The following is a 19,029-nucleotide window of genomic DNA, read 5'->3' as shown; positions in this document are numbered from 1 at the left end:
CGGAGCGGCGGGGCAGGGCCCGCTGGCCCCGCTGCCCCCGGTTGCGCCCTGCCCCCGGCGGCGCGGCGCGGCCCCCGCCCCCCGTTAGGTGGCGCTACAGACTTTGCAACCACGTGCGGCGGGACACACACCGGAGCAAACAGGGCGAGCCCCGCAGCGCCCGGGCGCCGCGGCGGGGGACGGCGGGGGACGGCGGGGGACCCCTTCCCCGCGGGGGGCGCCCGGGACCGGCCGCACCCCTGCGCCGGCGGGGCTCGGCCCCCGGGGCAAGGCAGAGGGCGAGCGAGGGCCAGCGGAGCCGGTGCTCCTCCCGGGGGAAGATGCTGCCCCGGGCGGGGGGGCCGCCGGCCGGTTCCCAAGCGGGGAGCTGGGCGAAAACCGCGCTCAGGTTCCCGTCCCTCCTCCGCGTTACTTTTCCTTTTCAAAAAGCTGCGCTGGCAATCTGCACAGCCTGCCTGGCCTCTGCTGGTTGATTGTTTCGTCAATCCCCCCCCGCCCCGCTTTTTTGCGGGTTGGTTTTTTTTTTTCCTTTTTTTTTCTTCCCCGAGTCCCGCGTTTTCCCCCCGTTCAGGACCCTGCAAGTTCTCGGGCAGCCGGTCGGTGGTTGCCGCGGGGACCCACCGGAGCCGGACTGCCCCGGGAGCGCGGCTCTGCCCCCCGCCCATCCCGGCCGAGGAAGGGGGGACGGGGTCGGCGCTGCGGGGTGAAGGCGCCGGTCCGCTGAGACGCAGCTCACTGAGGCGGTGACCGACTTGCCATCACTTCTCCGCCCGGTCCCGAGCATAAGGGCTCTCCCCAGCCCTGTTTGCTGAGCGTGTGGGCGAACACCATGGGAAGGGGTTAGGGCTGTCCCGACGCAAGGGCCACCCCCGCACCCCCCCTCCCGTGCCTGCCGTCGGGCTGTGAACTTTCCGGTGGGGTAAGTTCTCCTTTAAGAAAGCGAACTGTTCCTTATGCATATTTAACGCTGTTTGTCTGCAGTGCCCAGCTGACGCGGGGCTGGAGGCTCACACGCGGGACCTGAATTGTAGGGGAGTAAATCATCCACACTTTAAACGCACCTTCTGCCAGGGCTCCAGTTGGGAGCCTCTTGCCATTGCTCTAAACACATGTAAGTCAGAACCGGGGGGGGGGGGGGGGGGTGGGGGGGGTGGAACGGGGAGGGGAGGGAGGCTGAGTCTAGTTAGGGAGATGAGTAGGTAGGTTATTTTGCTCATTCCCATCACCAAGGGGACAAAAAAAAAAAAAAAAAAAAACCGAAAATCCCAGAAAACACAGTTTAGAGCAAGAAATCTTGCCCTTGGACTTTTTTTATTATTATTTCCGTATTATTTTCCGCCCAGCCCAGGGGCTCCTGACCCGCTCCTCACTCGTGTACCCCTGAGGCAGCCGAGCGGCGGGCTGCCGGGCTCCCTCCCTCCTTTCGGCCTCCACGGGAGCGCTTTGCGGGGGCGCGCAAGGGTGCGTGTGAGGAGCGGAGAGGAGCGCCGGGAGGGCGAGTGACTCCCTCGCTTCAGCCGGGGGAGGGGGGCGCGGGAGGAGACCTCTCTTGTCACCCGCGCATCAGAGGGCTCCGCCGCCGCGCCGGGGGTGGGATCCCGGGCAGCCTCCATCACCCTGCAGCGAGCGGGGGGGCCTCCCGAGGATGCGACCGCCTTGCGAAAGCCCCCCACCCCACCCCCCCCACGGCCAGGCATCCCGCCACCTACACGCGGTATGCTTCTGCACGTGTACGGAACGGCGAAGTGTACGTGAAGGTCAGACGGGCGATCTTCCACTGGAGCTCAAGTGGGAAGGAGCAACTTTCAGTGCTGTGCTCTTAGCGGTTTCCTGCCTTTTAAAGTGAACTTGTTCGAGTGTGTTACTCAAAATGTGGTTCAGTAGTTATGCCTTCAAATTAAGTCGCTTCTCCGTCCTCACTGGGAAAAGCAGACATGTGTCCTCAATTGTATAGTATTAAAAAAAAAAAAAAAAATCTACTAGGTACTTTATGATTCCATCTGGAGAAATTAAAAGCCCAGAGCTGTAATGTTTATTCTTACATAGTTTACAAAAAAAAGGGGGAAAATGTGTGAGACACATGTCTCCAAATATAACCAAAGTGCTTTCCCTTCTGGTTAAAAAGTTGCATGGAAATGTTTTCATTTTAACACTCCCTGCCACCTGTACTTCGCAGGGAAACTTTTCTTGGCGTTAGTGATGAAGCACCAATAGTACTTATTAATGAATTAATTATTATTATGGCTGCTGAATTGACTTAAAGTGCTTTGGAGGCCAAACTAATCCATGTTAATCAGTTACAATTAATTGTGTTTCAGCTGCTGTTTTAAACACAGTTTCAAAGGCAGAGGCGAGGAGGCTGTGCATGGGGTGCGGGGGGGGGTCGGGCATACTCTGGGTCCCCCACCCCGGCCCCCAGCACCGACCCCCGCACCCAGAGGTTTCTTTTCGGATTGCAGAAACCGGTGCAACGTTGTCCCGGTGCCCGCGTCAGGTCGCACAGAGGTGCGAGGGGCAACCTGGGTGACAAACTCCGCTTTACCCTGCGGAAAGCTGCAAAGGTTAAGTAAGGGACTGCCGGGCTTAGGAGGGAGATTTCCCTCTGGAGTTCGCATTGTGGAGGGGGCAGCGGGCGTGAGCTTTGCTGTGCCGCCTTTGCTTGACCGCTTTGGTCCGGGGCTTTTGTGTTGGCGGCGGAGACAAGGAGGCACGGGTGGGCAGCGAGGCTGAGGGGTGCCCTGCGGAGGCTGAGCCCCCTCCGGAGGGCCCGGCTGCAGCCCGCGCCCAGGAGGCCTCGGGGAGAGGGGAGTGGGGGCAAAGAAGAAAAAAAGCCCCCCGAGGGGACGAGCGGCAGCTGGGCCGGGCTCTGTGCGTGCCAGGGGGGCGGGGGGGACGAGGGGCGGCCGCAAGGGCCGAGGGCAGGCAACGCAGGGGCGGGCGGGCAGGCAGGCGAGACACCGAGGGGATGGTCACCCCCTGCCCTGCCGCTCCCCGGCCGCCCCGCCGCCGGCGGGACCTGGGTGCTGGGGGCGCCGCACTCAGCCGGGCGGCGGCGGGGGAGAGCGGGGAAAGGCAAGGCCGGACAGAGGAGCTGGGAGAGCTGGGCCAAGTCTGGGAAAGCCCCCGGGGCGACGTGCCGGGGCGGGGGCGAGGGCCGCCGGTCGCCAGCTGGTCGCAGGGCGGCCCGTCTGTGCCCGGCAAGGCGGCTGCGGGGACGCATCCCCTCCCCGAGGGATGAAACGCGAAAGCAGAGCTGGCCCTGGCTCAGGTGGGCCGGGCGAAGCCGGGGTCGAGCCGGCGGGGCCGGGGGCCGCGCACCGGCTGCCCGCACGCCCGGAGGGGAGATGGCGGTGGGGAGGCTGGACGCCCAGCTGCCCCCCTTTTGCCAGGGAAACGGGCTTTTCCACACTAATAATGCCCCCCCTCCCAAAGTTAGGGGCGGGAGAGTTGGAGAGCGGCGGGTTGCGCTGGGGAGAGCTGGCGCCCACCCCCACTCACCCACCGCCGCCCCAGGCTGGGCGCCGCACCCGCGCCCTGCCTGCCTCGGGGGGCCCCGGGGGGCAAGCCTGCCCGGGGGGGCATCAGGTGTCACGAAGGATTGATTGTCGTTAGAGACTTACACTTCGCAAAAGTAAAACTCCCCCCCCCACTTGTCCCAGCCCTCAATGAGATTTTTTTTTCTTTTATGGCAGTCCGCAGAATGGCAATTGGGAAATTGTACCCCCTCCCATCCTCTCTGGAATTGGGCTGCTGGGATTTTTTTGTGGTTTGATTTTTTTCTTCTACCACTCCACTGAGAAAGAGGGCTCTTTCTCAAAGATTCACCCTCTTTTACATGTTGTTGTTTTGGGTTTTTCCTTCTTCATCCCATTGACTCTGCTCAGCTTTTGCTTAAGACGGGCAAGCAAAAAACCAAACAACCTTCCCCTATACGTGCAAACAGACCTTTCTTGGAGAGCAGTAAAACAAAAAAACTTTCACCTGCAACAGAAGCTAGTGTATAAATTTATTCTCACCCCACCCCCACCCGCCACGTCCCGTATCGAATATAGCTGTAATTCAATGAAAATTGAGGGAAAAGATGCATTTTCCACGTGGGAACAGAACAAATAAGGCAGCAGCGGGCGGCCGGGTAGGTAGGACACCTCGTTGCTGCTCATCTCGCGTGGAATCGTTGTCTGCAGCTGGGGCAGGTGCTGGTGTTCTCGCAGAGGGGCAGGAAACAAATCCTTGGCTTTCGTATATCACAAAAGCAGGCTGCGTTTGTTGAAACATGAGTGTTAACCAACTTCCCCCCCCCCCCCCCCCCCCCCCATTTTTATTTGCTTCCCTTGGTTGCTGGACCTCGGTGGTCAAAACAAAAAAAAAATGCACTTGCGTTTGTGGTGGAACTTTGTCGTTGGGGCTGCAAACCCGCATTAGATTATTGCCGGGGATTTATTTGCATGCAGCTGCAAACCCACAACCCGGCTGCTGACCGCTGTGCATAAAGGGCTGCCGGGGCCAGCCCCTGCCCGGCAGCCGCGGCTCCCAGCGGGAGCACGGCCCGGGCGCGCCGCGGGGGCGGGCGGGGGGCAATTTGGCAGGGGGTTTGCTACCGGCACAGCCCTGGGGGGGTCCCCAGCGCAGCCAAAAGTTGCAGGTGCGTGAGGGGGGGGGCGGCAGCCCGCGGCCCCGACCCACAGCCCCCCTCCCCGCCGACCGGCTCGCCCCCAAAGGCAGGCGCGGCTCCCGCTGGCCTTGCTCACAAGCACCTCCGAGGAAATACTTCGCCTAACGCCTATGTCCCGGGTAAAAAGAAGCGGTGGTGGATCCTCGGGATTTCTTAGAGCTATTTTCAGCGCTTTGAAATTTGCAGTAATGTTGATGTTCTTTTTTTTCCTCCCCTTCTCCCCTCTCTTCAGCCCGGTAGAGGTAGCGTTTGGCAGCGTTTGACGAGGGAGCTGTTAACCTTTGAAGCCAGGACTCGAGGTTCAAACGGCCTCCTTGGCTACTCCCTGTATCCCCACACACACCCACGTCGCAAGGATGGATTTGGCTGCATCTGGGATCGATGCATCTGTCTCCTAAGGCCTTCTTCTACCTCGGGCTACGCCACCAGGTCCCCTTCATCTGCTCCCGGAGAGCCAGGTGAAGGCGCGAGGTTCCCGGGGCTAGAACTTGCTCCCCTCCGAGCACAGCGGGAACAAAAGCTGCCCCTGGAGCGGGGCCGGCGCGGGGGGAAACCCCACGGCAGCGCTGCCGTGGCCTGGCCTGGCACCCCCCCTCCGTGCGGGGAAGGACCGGGACAAACCGGCCTCCCGAAAACTTTGGGGGAGCTGCTATCCATCCCTCTGCCCCGATGGCCCGCATGGGGCTGTAGGAGAAGGGGAAGACAAAACTGGATGGGGGGGAGCTTAGTTATTTCGGCAGAGGAAGGAGCCGTTCCCATTCCACACAGGCTCCTGCGGCTGGGCATGAGCAGGGGGGCTGCTCCGGGCGTTTCTGCCACATACGGGGGGCTACGGAGCGGGGTCTACCAGGTCGTGTGCAAGCAGGGAGGGCAGTGCCGAGTGGGCCCCGAAAACCGCCCCGGGGGGGGCGAAGCTGGAAGGACAATGGAGGTCCACACACAGAGTCGCTCGCCCCCCACCTCCCTCGCATCCCCACGGCTGTGGGTGGGCATGTCGCGCTGCCCCTGGGCCAGGCCACGCCACCGGGAGGGGGGTGCATCCCTTCTGCTTGCTGACAGGCCGGGGAGGGGGGCGGACACGGCTTGGGCGGCCGGAGGGCAGCTCACCCCGCCGGGCCGCCCCGTCTAACGCGGCGCCCCCCGGGTACGGCCCGGCCGCGTGAAGGATCCTGCCGGGCGGCGGAGGCACAGGAGCGCGCAGCCCCCCCGCTCCCCGCCTCTCGCCCTCCCAGAGCGGTGGGGGTGGTTCTCCAGCCCCTTCCCTCTGAAAACTGGGCGACAAAGGGCTGGGGGTGCTTGCGCCAGCCGGGAAGCGCCCGCGGGCTGCAGCGGGCAGCGCTTGTGGGGGAGCGGGTCGGCGACCAGAGTGGCCCGAAGTGCAGGGAAAGGCAGGAGGGGATGAAACCATTCGCAGACTCCACGCGGGGCGGGGGTGTGTTGTCATCTTTGTTTTGGTTGTGTTGTTTTGTTTTCCAGGGGATTGGGACAATAGGTGGAGTGGATTATTCATTCCCGTAGGCAATACTTCCCTGTATGGGCTTCAGGATGCAGTTGGAGGCTCGGGAACAAAGCGGGCACCTAATGTCAAGGTAACTGGTCCCCTTCCTTTGTTTATGCTATTGTTAATGACGGGGCTCACTCAGCCCTGGCCTCAGCCGTGCTGTACGGCATTAATATTGACTTGAGAGAGTAGGCAGGACAATTAAAAACCAAAACCAAAACCCAGGACAACAGCAGCATCCAGCCCAAGCCCAGTACTTCAGGTAAAACATGCCTCTTCTGGGCTACTGAGAATGGTATCGTCATCTCTCCTGGTATTCACAGAAATATACATACCATTCACAAGATTAAACACGTCCATATATCCATCATTAACACCTAGGGGAGACACTGTAACCCTGTCCTTCAGTACAAAATCAAAAGGGAAAGAGCATTATTTTCAAATACCCACTACTAGAGCATGAGGGAATTCTTACCATGCTAAAGAAAAAAAAAGAAAAGAAAAGAAAAAAAAAAAGGAAAAAATCTAACAAAATAATTCTTTTAATTACGATAATCTAAAAGTAGCAGAAACCTGAGCGTTTATTGACTCATTTTCTTCTTCTCGAGGTAGCGGATGGTATTTAAAGTTCAACATTTCACACAGCTCCTTGTTTAGTTTAATTTCCTCGACAATCTAGGCGATTTTAGCAAACTGAGTTAAGAATTTTGGTACACATTTGAGTATGGACCTGCATAAAATAGAGAAGGCAGCAGAACTGGGGAGCGGTTATTTTATTATTTTAGGAAGAGAAGGGAGTGTGTGTTTGCATGTGTGGGAATGCATGTGTGTGACAGAGAGAGAAACAAATGAAGAGCTTTGCACCTTACATTTGGTCTGTGGCTTTAATGTGGACTCTGGAACAAATATCTATTAGTTTTTGGTGAGAAGTGTCCCACTCAGGCAGATGGGCCCCTGTTTTGAATGAGAGCTCCAGAAGAGGAAAGAAATGTATGTTATTCCAGCACAATTCTTCACTAACCCACTCCCGCCATCCCCCCCAACGCCCCCCCTCCCCCCCTCCCCCCTTTAGAAAGATTAGTTTCAGCTCTGCTATCCTAGGCCTATTTTCTGTCAGGGAAGGGATATAATAATGATCAATACCCAGCACTTCTCATTTCTTTTGTACTTGGTAAATATTCACAATGTCTCAAACTTGGTGGGAAGGTGGAGAGATGAGACCAAAGTTAGGTTCAGAGGATGTCCCTGTCCTCTCTGGCTTTCACAAGCACTCACACAGAGGGGGAAAAGAATCCAAACCACCAAACCAACCCTTTCAGAAGACCCTCCAGCCCACACCTGCCCTACAGCCACGCGCTTGCTTCTTGTATTTTAGCTGCCTGCTCGGTGAAATGGTCTACATACATTGGGCTACCTGGGTTTATGCAATCACCTCCGGGTGTATGTTAGTACTCCAGTTGGAAATAGAGCCTGGAGTTGTTGAGCAAACAGCTCCTGCTTGACTGTAGCGTGGACTGAATGCTGTATAGTCAGCTCTATGGAGCGCTGGCAGGGAAGTAACACCAACCATTTCCAAAACTAATAACAAAAAGGTTACTATATATAAAACATTTATACAGCCCACACTGCCTCAAGTTGTTTAAATTTCGGTTTGATGCACATAAATATAGCAGCCATGCGGTTCCCCATTAGGCAGTCCCTGCTTTTTTAAATCAATTCATTTCAATTTGAAAGAATGGCCCTGAACGCGAGACGGTGAACAACCCTTTGGCTTTCTCCACTCAACGTGGACCTCAGGAAGAAATAGCATCTGTCTTTGTCATTTCACACGCATATCTCAGTGCCTTGACATTGTGTTTAAGAGCAGGCCTACCACCAGCAACAGTATAACAGTCCCCGGCTGGTTTCCCCTTTCTAATCCATTTCCCCCCTTCTCATCTTAGGCTTCTTCCAAGGAAGAAATAATTCTGCTGGGACCCCATGCCTGGACTTTGGAAGGCATGGCACAGCAGTCTGACCTGAAAGTACCGTCCCTGTGGGTAGAAAGTCTCCTCTGTATCATGCGCCTTGCAAGGAAGGCAGCAAGGGGATGTTTGGGGTGACCAGGCATCTGGCATCGAGGAGCAGCAATTCACTTCACACTACTCCGGAGGGAAGTTTGTTCCCAAACCAAATATTTTGTGGTACTCAGTACTGGTGTTGAATTGGTTCGAACCATCCCAAGTCTAAAATAAAGATCTCTATTGCGGTATGCCCGTGAGCTTGTCTTGCTAAACCTTCCCTGTTTGCGTTGAAGGTACCGAGCTGATGTAATGCTGTCTTTTCACCCCACTGATGTGCGCAATAGGAACAATTCAGAAAAGTTCTGTTTAGCTTTTTTTCCCTTGTACTTGAAGAAATGCAAGCTATCAGAAACAAGCCTATGTTTGAAGGTACAGTTTTCAACACGTGAGTGGGGAAACATATGTATTGGCACAATTCAACCACTCTGTAAGGGCTGTGCTTGGATTTTGGCTTTTAATCTCAACTCTGTTAGAGAGAGAGATGCAAAATGGAAGGGAATGTGATTATTTATGCTGTAGCCTTGTGATACTCATCCTATAACCGTTGGGGAGAGAAGCAAAACACTCTGCTAAAGCTATGCATGAGCCTGAGTTTCAGGGGGACTCTAGTCTTCACAGGTTCTCACTTCACTGCCTTTCTTCCCTTGGTATTTGTTATATGGGATGTTTTTTGGTTTTTTTTTTTTTTTTTGTCTGCCGTTCTACATTCTACATTTTAAAGTGTGTAGGAACTAAATCCTGCTGAGAGAGCGAGCTCCCTCCTTCTCAAACTCACGTTTGGAAAACGCCTACTCCCCTCGACCACCCCCCTTCAAGCCATCCTCCCCCTGAAAGAAAATAAAACCTTAAAAGGCGGGGGGGAAGGAGGGGGGAACCCCTGATTCCTCAGTGACCTGCACACAGCTCCGATGGACCTCCAAGTTCCCCTTCTCCTGCAGACAAACCCCATGGGAAACACACCACCACCCCCCACGCCTGAACTTTTAACGTGGGTTGGGGGTTTGTACAATTCAGGCTCAATGTTAGCACTTTCCAGGGGTCCAAAAAAAAAAAAACAAAAAAACAAGATAAAAAGGGGGGAGAAGGCAGCAGAAGGTTTGGATTTAACCCTTCGTTGCTACAAAGGCACCACGACCAAACCCTCAGCCACCAGCGAAAGCAGCCAGCGGCCCCCGTGCCCGGTGCCCGGTGCCCCGAGGGGCAGCCCCTCCCGCGGCAGCGGCCCTCACACAATGGCGGGCGCGGGGGGGGGGCGGCCCGGCCCCCGGCCCTGCCTGGCAGCGCCCTGCGCTGGGCTGCGGCCCTGCCCGGGGCACCCCACCGCCCGCTGCGGCCCTGCCCCACCGCCCGCTGCCCCGCGGTACGGGGGCCGCCTCCCGCCGCAGGCTGCAGGGGAAGCCAGCCTGCCTGCAGGCTCCGGAGCTGGCAGCGAAGTTTTTTGGTACTGCTGGAGGCATATACACACACTTATATATATATCTCTATATCATATACACACATCTTTATATATAGATTTATATGTAGGTGTCTAGTCTATGTTTAAATAATCCTATCTATACACACAGTCCTCCTCTGATGAGGTCATTCTCCCATATATACGAGATGGGGTGCATGATGCCAGAATCTAACACCAACATCTTATCTCCACCGATCTAAGAGCAATATAAAGTAAATGTTAGCAGAAGGGGAAATAAATTATGGAGAGAAACATTCAACAAGGTGTCCCTGAAGGCTTTTCTCCTGCCCTCCCCCCCCCGGAATACCCACGCATGTTTTGCCAAAGGGAACCATTTCGGCAGCCGAGGCTCCCGCTGCAGAGCAAGGGCAGGCTGCACCCCGGGTCGTGGGGCTGTGCCTGGCTGGGGCTGCACCCTGACATTTTTAATCCCCCCTTCCCTTTCCTGAGCGATGCTCGCCTCTCCAACGCGCCGCTCGGCTGCAGCTTATTTATTTACTTTTTTTTCTCCCTGTGGCTCCAAATGTCTCAATGTTGGTTTTGGTTTTGTTTTGTTTTTTTTTTTTATTTTATTTCAGGAAACTCAACGCAGAAGGGGGGATGCTACTTGAAAGTGTGACTCAAAAAAAAAAAAAAAAAAGGTTTCGCTTTACAGCCATCAGTAGCACCAGGAGACAGCTCCATTAAAATAGTAGTTTCCACTGCTCTTGAAAAGCCGTTATTTTTTACATCGCTTTTAGGAAGATAGATTAACAAAACATCACATTTCAAGCCACTCTGATCTGTAATTAAATGGAGGAGCCGGTTTGTATTCTCCTATGGCTTTTACAGAAGTTGCAGTGATCCAAAGTCAGGTTGCTGTGTCAGAGTGGCATTTTTATTAATGAGAATACAAAAAGCTTGCATATTCTTAGCCCGGCTTGAATTTAGTTGCTAAGCAACCGCTGTATGGTAATTCATCCGCGAAATTTAAATCTTGGAGAAAGGATCCTGCGTTTTGCTGAATGGTCGCCACGAGGAAAACAACTTGTGGGACCCGCAGCAGCTGCCGCCGCGGCACCGCGCCGCCCGCCGGACCGCCCGCCGCCTCCCCTGGGCCGCCCGCCGCCCCGGGCCGCCCCGCCGCCCGCCGGGAGCAGCGGCCCGGCCGCCCCTCCGGCCGCTCCGCCTCTCGGGCCGCCCCGCCGGGGAGGGAGCGCTGCCGGGCACCGGCGGCCGCCCCGTCGGCGCGGCCCGGGACCGGCCTTCCACGCGTGGGGGAGGGCGGCGCGGCCCCGTTTCCCCGCGCCCCGCCGCAGCCGGCCCCGGAGAGGGCGGGGGTGGGGGGGGTGGGGGGGCAGGGCCGGGTCCCGGCGCGGCCCCGACGGCGCGGCCCCGCGGCGCCCCCGCGGCCCTGGCTGCTCCTTTGGCGTCGGGCAGGACGGGATCGGAGGCGAGCCTTCCCCCGCTCGGCCTTCGCTCCTCAGCTTTTTGTCTCGCCAAAGCCTCTCAGCCAAAAAAGCTCCCTACTGCTGTGTCATTGATACCGCGGGGTCGCTGGCTGCCTTTCTCTCCCCTCTCTCCCGCCGCCTATTGAAGGCTGCGCCCGCTCCATTATTCCAAACTGCAACTGAAAATACCGCTGGGGCAACCACCTCCCTGCCTCTCCCTCCGCTCGCTCCATCCATCCGTCTCGCCACAGGCGACCGAGCTCCTCGCCATCCCCGGCCTTAGCAAGGTCGGTCCCTGTCCTAAAGCGCTCGCTCCGCGCCCGCCTCCGAGGCCGGGACTTGTTGCGTCCCTTTTAAAGTTTGATTAATTACCCTGGAACTTAAGCAAACTAAAGTACATGTGGCGAAGAAGCTCACGCCTACAGTTCGGCCCTGCAGCCTGCCAGTTACAGAGGCAGTCTTTACACTTTCGCGCAAATCGGAACAAGCATCTCTGCGCCTCAGGAAGGTATCCCTGGATAAATATATAGAAGTATCGATTTTGCCGTAGCTTGAAGGTGTTGATCATTTATTACAAAAATAAACGAATAAATACAACAATATATTGTTGCTTTCAACAGGATAAATATTTTACAAATATATAATTTTAAAAAACAAAATTAATTGTTAAAATTATTTAAAATATTACACTTATTGATAAAATTATCAATAGTATATACTGCATTTCATATTAGAACCGATTATTCTCTAAACGTTCCATTTAAAACCATTCATACAAAACAAGTTATGAGCATTGTAATGTGCAAACACGAGTCACTACATTAAAGCATAAGGATTCTGTAAAGATCACTTTCCCATAGGAACCGCTGCGTTTTCAAACCAAGGTAGAGCTCTTTGCTAAATTCCGGAAAATATGCGGATCAACAGCAGTGAGATGACTATTTTAAATACACCTGAAAATGATTTATTGTGTACAGACTCGACGGGGGAAGGATGGGATGCAAGTGAGAAGACTGGGGCGTAGTAGAGGACCGCAGGATATGAAAATGTAAACTATAAATAATCACATCTCAGGATTACCCAGGACTGATCAAACATAACTTTGTAAAACATTTGGCTTTCCTTTAGGCAGGAAATAAAAAAAAAAAGGGGGGGGGGGGGGGGAGGGAGTAAAGAAAATGATGCCGACTCAGTTACCAAGCACAGAACACTGATATTATAAATGAATACAATTACTAAATTCATTAAGAGATCTGGCGATATATAACAATATTTTCATTATTTACACGTGTAACAATATAACCCTTAGCGCAAACCCTCTCAGTTATTATCTACCTCTCGTTATCTCATAGACTCGCAACCCTGAAATTCCTAAATACATTCAAAGGATTCAGTTTCTTGGGGGCGGGGGGGTGGGGGTGGGGGGGGAGTGGGGGGGAGCGCCCATGGCCTCACTTTTTGTGCATGACAAGCCCGCGGCACGGGCACACGGGCACATTTTGCCAGTCCCTCCGAGCAAACGCGACTCGCCCGGCCTAAGCCCCAGCTTTTCTCACGCAGCAGCCCGCAGAAGGTTGCCTGTTAACAGAAACCCGTGCGGAGCCTCACGTTGGCTCTTTGTTGCCATCCAAATCGAGTAACCAAATACCGCTCCGAAATTTAAACAGACCCTCTCCGTGCCTGACCAGCCGCTCCCCTTCACCTTGAGCGGCAGGAGCCCACCGCCCGCGCTGGCGGTGCCCGGCACCCGGCGCTGCCCGCCCGCCTCCCGCGCCCGGCCTTTCCCTCCCGAGCCGCGGAATTACCCGGGAGCTTTTGCTAAAACGAACAAAAGAAAGAGCGTCCTTTACCCTTTCGGGTTTTCTTTCTCTTTGTTGGTTCCCCCCCCACCCCCCGCCCCCCCCCCACCCCCCCCACCCCCTTTCCTCTGTGCCAGTCGGGCCTTTCGGATTTCACAAATCAAACCGACAGTGATATTTACTACGAGCTGGTGTTAAAATAATGCATCCCGGTGCACGGCTCTCAGGTTGGCTTTAATTTATGGACTGACACAAGGCCTATCTGAAAGGAAGAAATGTTTGTTGTCCCTACAGCAGTTTTCTGGGGGTTTAACCCCTGCCTCAATAGCACGTAAAGAAGCAAGGCCGGGGAAGGCGGACAGGGGGGGAGGGGGGGGTGCGGACGGGGGGAGGGAGATGAAGGTGAGGAAGGTCTCAGGGACAAGATGGATCATAAAAAGAAAACCTTATTCTCCGGTAGGCTATCAGTGGGGGCGGTGGAGGCGTTAGATGCAGCTCTCTAATTCCCACAACCTCCCCACTTCAAAATGAAAAGAGTTGAAACGGTCATTCACTTGTCCCTTATTGCAATAAATTACAGCGGATAAATATGACAGACCAGCCAGTGCGTCCATCGGCATCTCCAACCCTACTAACGCACGCGTGTGCTTGCAAAGAAGGTATGGCAGCGCTATGGCAGAGTGGAGGAGAAAACTAGACTACACCACTTCACACCCCATAGAAACCCCCCTAAAACAACAACAACAACAACAGCAACAGCAACAACAGAAATGGTGAACTAGGCGGACCTCACGGAGGATGCTGAAAATATTATTCTATATATCCTTTTCTGGGGGGGAGGGGGAAGTACCTTCTCCTTAATTTATAAAGATAAATTAAATACAAATATTTAATACAGACATAAAATGCGTCAAAATAAATCATAGCTTAGCTTCCTTTCTCCCCCCCACCCCCCCGCCCCAAGCCCCAGTTTGCAAAGAGAGCAGACCAGACCGAACTTTTGGGAACACCCCTGCCCTCAGCGTCGGCCGCTGGCGGCCAGGGGCCAGGCTCAGGCATCGCCCGCACCGCAGGGCGAGCCCAAACCGAACCGGTACAGCCCTCCCGGGAGAAGGCGGCCTTTGGCGACCTCTTCGCCCGCCTTCCCCACGGCACAGGGTCCCCGGGCTGAGGGACGGGGCCGGCGGGCAGCGGCCGGGCGGCGGGCTGGGCAGGGGGCGAGCCCTGCGCCGCGCAGCCCCCGGCAGGGACGCGCTGCCGGGGAGCGAGGGGGGCGCGCAGTAGCCAGCAGCTCCGACCTCCCGCATTTCTCCCACTTCAGCATTTGCAGTATTTCCCCTTCAGAGAACTTTTTTTTTTTTTTTGACACAGTGTTTATGCATCAGACACAGACTATTTCATTCTAACAAATTTATTTTCTCAATCAGCTCTTACGGAATCACTACTCAAATTAAATTACAATCAAATTATCACATCAAAAGATACCCTTATTACCTAACAACTGTCCATATTTTCATTTCATTTTGATTTGTGCTCGTCTGAAAAAAACACGTAATACAAGATCTGGGGAAAAAATAAATTACCGTTTTGCAGCAGTTCATAGGTATTCTGAATAAAATATTAAAAGAAGTCATTTAATGAAAATATAAAGCAAATTTTTTTTTTTAGATCAACAACGGATCTAACAATTCTATATTGCCGTCTTTTTGAAAAGTCTGTTTATTAAAACCTACCAAAAACACTGCTTGGAAATGGCAGTATTATATAAATCACATCCACAGCACCCATTCAATCAAAGTTGGCAACGGATTTAGGAGAGGAGAAGTTCAGATAAGTGCAGCTGCAGATGCTCAGTCCTTCTAAATCCCTTTATCTGAATCAGTCCAGAAATAAAAAATAAAAATATTAATAAAAAAAATATTAGCAGTGGATTTTTTTTAATGACTCTTCCATGATGATTGGCAGCCGTCAGGAGCAGGACTTTTGACAGCCCTAAATTATTTCCCTTTCTCTCGCTGGTTCCCTTAATTCATGCAAAGTCCTTCTACAGAGCTTGAACTTTAGGGACCAACAACCTCTCCTTCTCCCACCCTCCCCCCGGCGTCTGTCCCTCCCCCCTTCCTCCTCAGGGTCAGTTTTTCGGCGTGCGGGCATTTATTTCCATATTTTTGTTCTATAGCTATACCTATATATATAGATAAATATATATATGTATTTGCTTCCCTATGCAGTCTGCTTGTTTTTAGTGCTGTGTGCATATTTTTTTTTCCTGGAAAAAGTGGCCCCCTTTCATTTTGCAGAATATAGATATATATGTTTTTAGAGTGGATGTCTGCCTTGCACCAAAATTCTATGGTTTGGCCAAGAAAAACAGGGTGCTGGAATGCAGCAGGCACCCTCTGATTAACAGGATTATTTTGCTTCTGCTTCCCTTTTTTGGATTGCTCCCATAAAAAAAAAAATAAAGAAAGAAAAGAAAAAGAAAGAAAAGAGGAGGGGAAAAAAAAGAGGGAGAGAGAAAGGAGAAAAAAAAGTTTCTGTGATTCATAGAAGAGAGCCCTTTGGGGATAGGGGGGAGAGTGCAGGGAGGGGGGGGAGGAGGGGGAGAGAAGAGGCGCAGACATCAGTGGTGTTCCTCGCTGCGAGAGGGGCTAATTTGGAGAGTGAAAAATAAAAATAATAATAATAATATAATAATAATTAAAAAAAAAGCCCAAGCCCACCCACCCAAGCCCTCTCCCCACAACAAACCCCCCAGCACATCTGCAGTTTGGTGCATTACGCATCTCCACCCCGTTTTCCCAACACGGTCTGAACGCACTCGCTCGGATCGACCTTCTCCACCGCTCCCTATTGGTATCGATCTTATATATATATAGATGCACGCATATATCCATATATATATAAACACAAGCAGTCTGAACGAGCCTGGATCGTGTGTGTGTGCGCGCGCGTGTGTGTATGTGTGTGTGTGTGCGTGCGTGCGTGTGAGTGTGTCGGTGTGAGCGTGCGGCTGTGCGCGGCGGTGCCGGTGCCGGCGGCGGTGGCGGTGCCGGCGGCGGTGGCGGTGCAGGCGGCGGTGCCCGGCCCGGCCCGGCCCGCGCTGCCCCCCGCGCCCCCCGGCCCGGCCGCGTGCCCCTCACTGCACGCTGGTCTGCAGTCCGTGGTGAGGGGGGTGGCGTGTCGGAGTTGACGGTGCCGACCTGGGAGTAGACATCGTCGGGGTCTGCTGCTGGATCCCCGGGGGGGTCATCCGTTTCTCTTTCTGCCTCCGATTGCAAAACCAAACCCTGACCACCTCCTTCTCCAGCTGCAGCTGTCCGCTAGGTTCGTAATCTCCTGGGCGGAGGGCTTGGGGCATTTCAGAAAGTGGCTCTCCAAGGCCCCCTTGACACTCACCTCGATGGAGGTCCGCTTCTTCCTCTTCCTGCCCTGGGCGGCGATCTTGTCGATGCTGGTGGGGCTTGCCCGTGGAGGAGTCGGCTTCCTCCAGCCACTTGTTCAACAAAGGCTTCAGCTTGCACATGTTCTTGAAGCTGAGCTGCAGGGCCTCGAAACGGCAGATGGTGGTCTGCGAGAAGACGTTGCCGTAGAGGGTTGCCCAGCGCCAGCCCCACGTCGGCCTGGGTGAAGCCCAGCTTAATCCGCCGCTGCTTGAACTGCTTGGCGAACTGCTCCAGGTCGTCGGAGGTCGGCGTGTCCTCGTCCGAGTGCGGGTCGTGGCTGTTGACGCCGCCGTGGTGCGGCGGGTGGTGCCCGGGGTGCTGGTGGTGGTGGTGGTGGTGGTGCCCGGGGTGCTCGCCCAGCTCCGGCGTCTCGCCGCGCACCAGCCCCGGGTGCACCAGGCTCTGCCCGCCGGGGGGGGGGGCTCAGCATGCCGTTCACCGTGAAGCCCCCGGGCTGCGAGTAGAGGAGCGGACTGCTGCTGCTGCTGCCCGCCGGCCATGGAGGGCAGGTGGGCGGCCGCCGCCGCCCCCCAGGCCGCCGGGTGCCCCTGGTGCGGGGGGCCCCAGGTGGGGCGGCCGGTGGTGCAGCGCCGCGCCCGAGTGCAGGTCGTCGCGCCCGCCGCTGCCCTTGACGTCGGGCGGCGGCGGCGGCTGCTGGGGGCTGCCCGTCATGCCCACGGGGCTGCCGGACCAGGGCGAGCCCGCTTCGGCGGCGGCGGCGGCGGCGGCGGCGGCGGCGGCGGGCGGCGTGGGGCAGGGCTGTCACCCACTGGTGGGCATGGCTCAGCATATGGCCGCCGTTGCTGGCGGCCATGGCGCCCGGCATGAAGTCGCTCTGGGACCATCTTGGCCGCCGGGTCGCCGCGGTAGCCGCCCGCCACCGAGGTGACGGCCACGCTGCCCGGCTGCATGCCGCCGCCGCCGCCGCCGCCGCCGCCGCCCGAGTCCGCGTGGACGATGGAGCCGGCCGCCAGGATGCCGTTGCCGGGGAGGTAGGGGTTAGAGGTGGCTGCGGCCATCCCGCGCCCCGCCGCCCGCCGCTCGCCCCCGCCGCGCCGCCGCCGCCGCGCCGCCGCCGCCGGCTGCCGGGCGCCCGCCGCGAGCGCCCTTGCCCGGCGCTGCCGGGGGCCGCTGCCGGGGGCCGCCGCCCGCGCCGCCGCCGCCGCCGCCGCCGCCTTCCCAGCCTCGCCGGGGCGCCGGGGCGCGGGGTTCACCTGCTAGCGCTCCGCGGCGCGCTCTCCTCCGCCCGTCCGCCGGCCGTCCTGCCTGCCTCCGCTCCGCGGCGCGCTCTTTGCAGTCGCCGGCTCTCGCTTCGCCTTTTTTTTAAATCGCTTTTTCTTTTCTTTTTTTTTCTTTTCTTTTTTTTCCAAAAAAAAAAGAGAAATATTTAGCCGTACATGTATTTTTCCTCCGCCGCCTTCTCGCCCGGGTTTGCTGCTCGCAGGGAGGAAACCAAACAAAGGCTAAAAAGCGAAAAAGGGGGGGGGATCAAAAAGCCCCCGTGCCTTCTCCCCTCCGCTCCCCTAGGAGTACATCTCCACCTCTCAGCCTTCCCCTCTCAGAGTGAAACTTTTCCTTTTCTTCTTCCTTTAAGGCTTTGTGTGTTGGGTATATTTTCCTTTTTCTGTCTCTCTCTCTGTCTTTCTCGCTCTCCTCGGCTCCTCGATCTCCTTTGCTCTTTTATTTGCAAGTTTTGTTGGTGTCCTAAGAAAACTTCCTGTGATGATGATGGTGGTGATGGTGGTGATGATGCATTTCTCAAAGTTGTGCTGTTGCTGGAGCACTTTGTGCCCTTTGAAACAAGAGTCCTGTCGGAGCCTTCTTGCTAGAGTCACGCTCTGGATAAGACATTTTTCCTCTCTACCTTTCCTTTAGGCGGTTGGGAAAAAAAAAGTAAAAAAAAAAAAAAAAGTTGAAATTTCTCGTTACCTCGCGAATTGTTTCTCTCCCTCTCCCGCTCGCTCGCTCTCTCGCTTGGTCTGTTGTTTTTTTTTTTGTTGTTGGTTTTTTTTTTGGTGTTTGTTTTGCTTTTTATTTTAATTCCAGCAGTTGGTCGAGGGAGGAGGCGGAGGAGGAGCGCCTTGGTGGAGAGGTGTGTGTATGTGTGTGTGCATATATGGTATCCTTTATACACTAACTCCAGCGGGGAAGTTGGCTGCCGGGCTGGCAGCGCGCACTGGCGGTGCCGGAGTCCCGCCGCTCGCCTCTCCCCGCCTCCCTCTCCCGGGCCGTGCCCGCGCCCTCCCTCCCTCCCCCTCCCTCCCTCCCTCCCTCCCTCCCCTCCCTCCCTCCCTCCCGCCGTCTGCCCGCCGCCGCCGCCCGCGCCGCCACCACCCGGCCCCGCCGCGAGGAAGCCGGCCGCCGCCGCCCCCGCCGATTGGCTGCGCGCCCCGTGACGGACAGCCCGCCGCCGGCCGCGCGGCCCCCCTTCCGGCCGTTCCGATTGGCTGCTTTTTAATTTAGGCAAAGTGGCGTCGGAGCTGGAAGTTGCCCCCCCCCCCCCCCCCCCCCCCCAAACCCTCCTCCCTCTCCCCTCCCTCCTCCCGCCGTCCCTCCCGCCCCTCCTCCCTCCGCCTCTTAACTCTTCCCGCCCGGCAGACACACGCACCTCGGAGCTCTGCCGCCGCCGTTCGGGCAGGGGCGAGTGCGGGGGGCGGGGGGG

The 19,029-nt window shown here is 56.1% G+C and overlaps 1 protein-coding gene and 1 long non-coding RNA gene across 3 annotated transcripts; one reads left to right on the top strand and one right to left on the bottom strand.

Annotated features, from left to right (window-relative positions):
• The first annotated feature begins 943 nt into the window (after window positions 1–943).
• On the top strand, window positions 944–8,416 carry LOC114014160 (uncharacterized). 2 transcript variants are annotated; one of them, XR_003551521.2, is made up of 4 exons: window positions 944–1,111; window positions 4,905–5,130; window positions 6,149–6,261; window positions 8,117–8,416. It is a non-coding gene; the product is annotated as an uncharacterized LOC114014160 (long non-coding RNA). The 2 variants fall into 2 exon arrangements; XR_008746838.1 differs by lacking the exon at window positions 4,905–5,130 and having other exon boundaries at window positions 981–1,111.
• A 7,263-nt stretch (window positions 8,417–15,679) lies between these two features.
• Window positions 15,680–17,386, bottom strand: LOC101911303 (POU domain, class 3, transcription factor 3). Its single transcript, XM_055801936.1, is given in 11 exon segments — window positions 15,680–16,096; window positions 16,098–16,147; window positions 16,150–16,239; window positions 16,242–16,386; window positions 16,388–16,519; window positions 16,521–16,779; window positions 16,781–16,849; window positions 16,851–16,928; window positions 16,930–17,108; window positions 17,110–17,205; window positions 17,207–17,386. Coding segments are annotated over 11 exon segments (1,314 nt in total). The 3' UTR covers window positions 15,680–16,060.
• Between the last annotated feature and the right edge of the window lie 1,643 nt (window positions 17,387–19,029).

The sequence above is a fragment of the Falco peregrinus genome, chromosome 4 (assembly GCF_023634155.1).
Source record: "Falco peregrinus isolate bFalPer1 chromosome 4, bFalPer1.pri, whole genome shotgun sequence".
NCBI classification, from domain to species: Eukaryota; Metazoa; Chordata; class Aves; order Falconiformes; family Falconidae; genus Falco; species Falco peregrinus.
The sequence above is the reverse complement of the archived record's forward strand: the minus strand, read 5'-3'. Positions and strand labels throughout refer to the sequence as shown.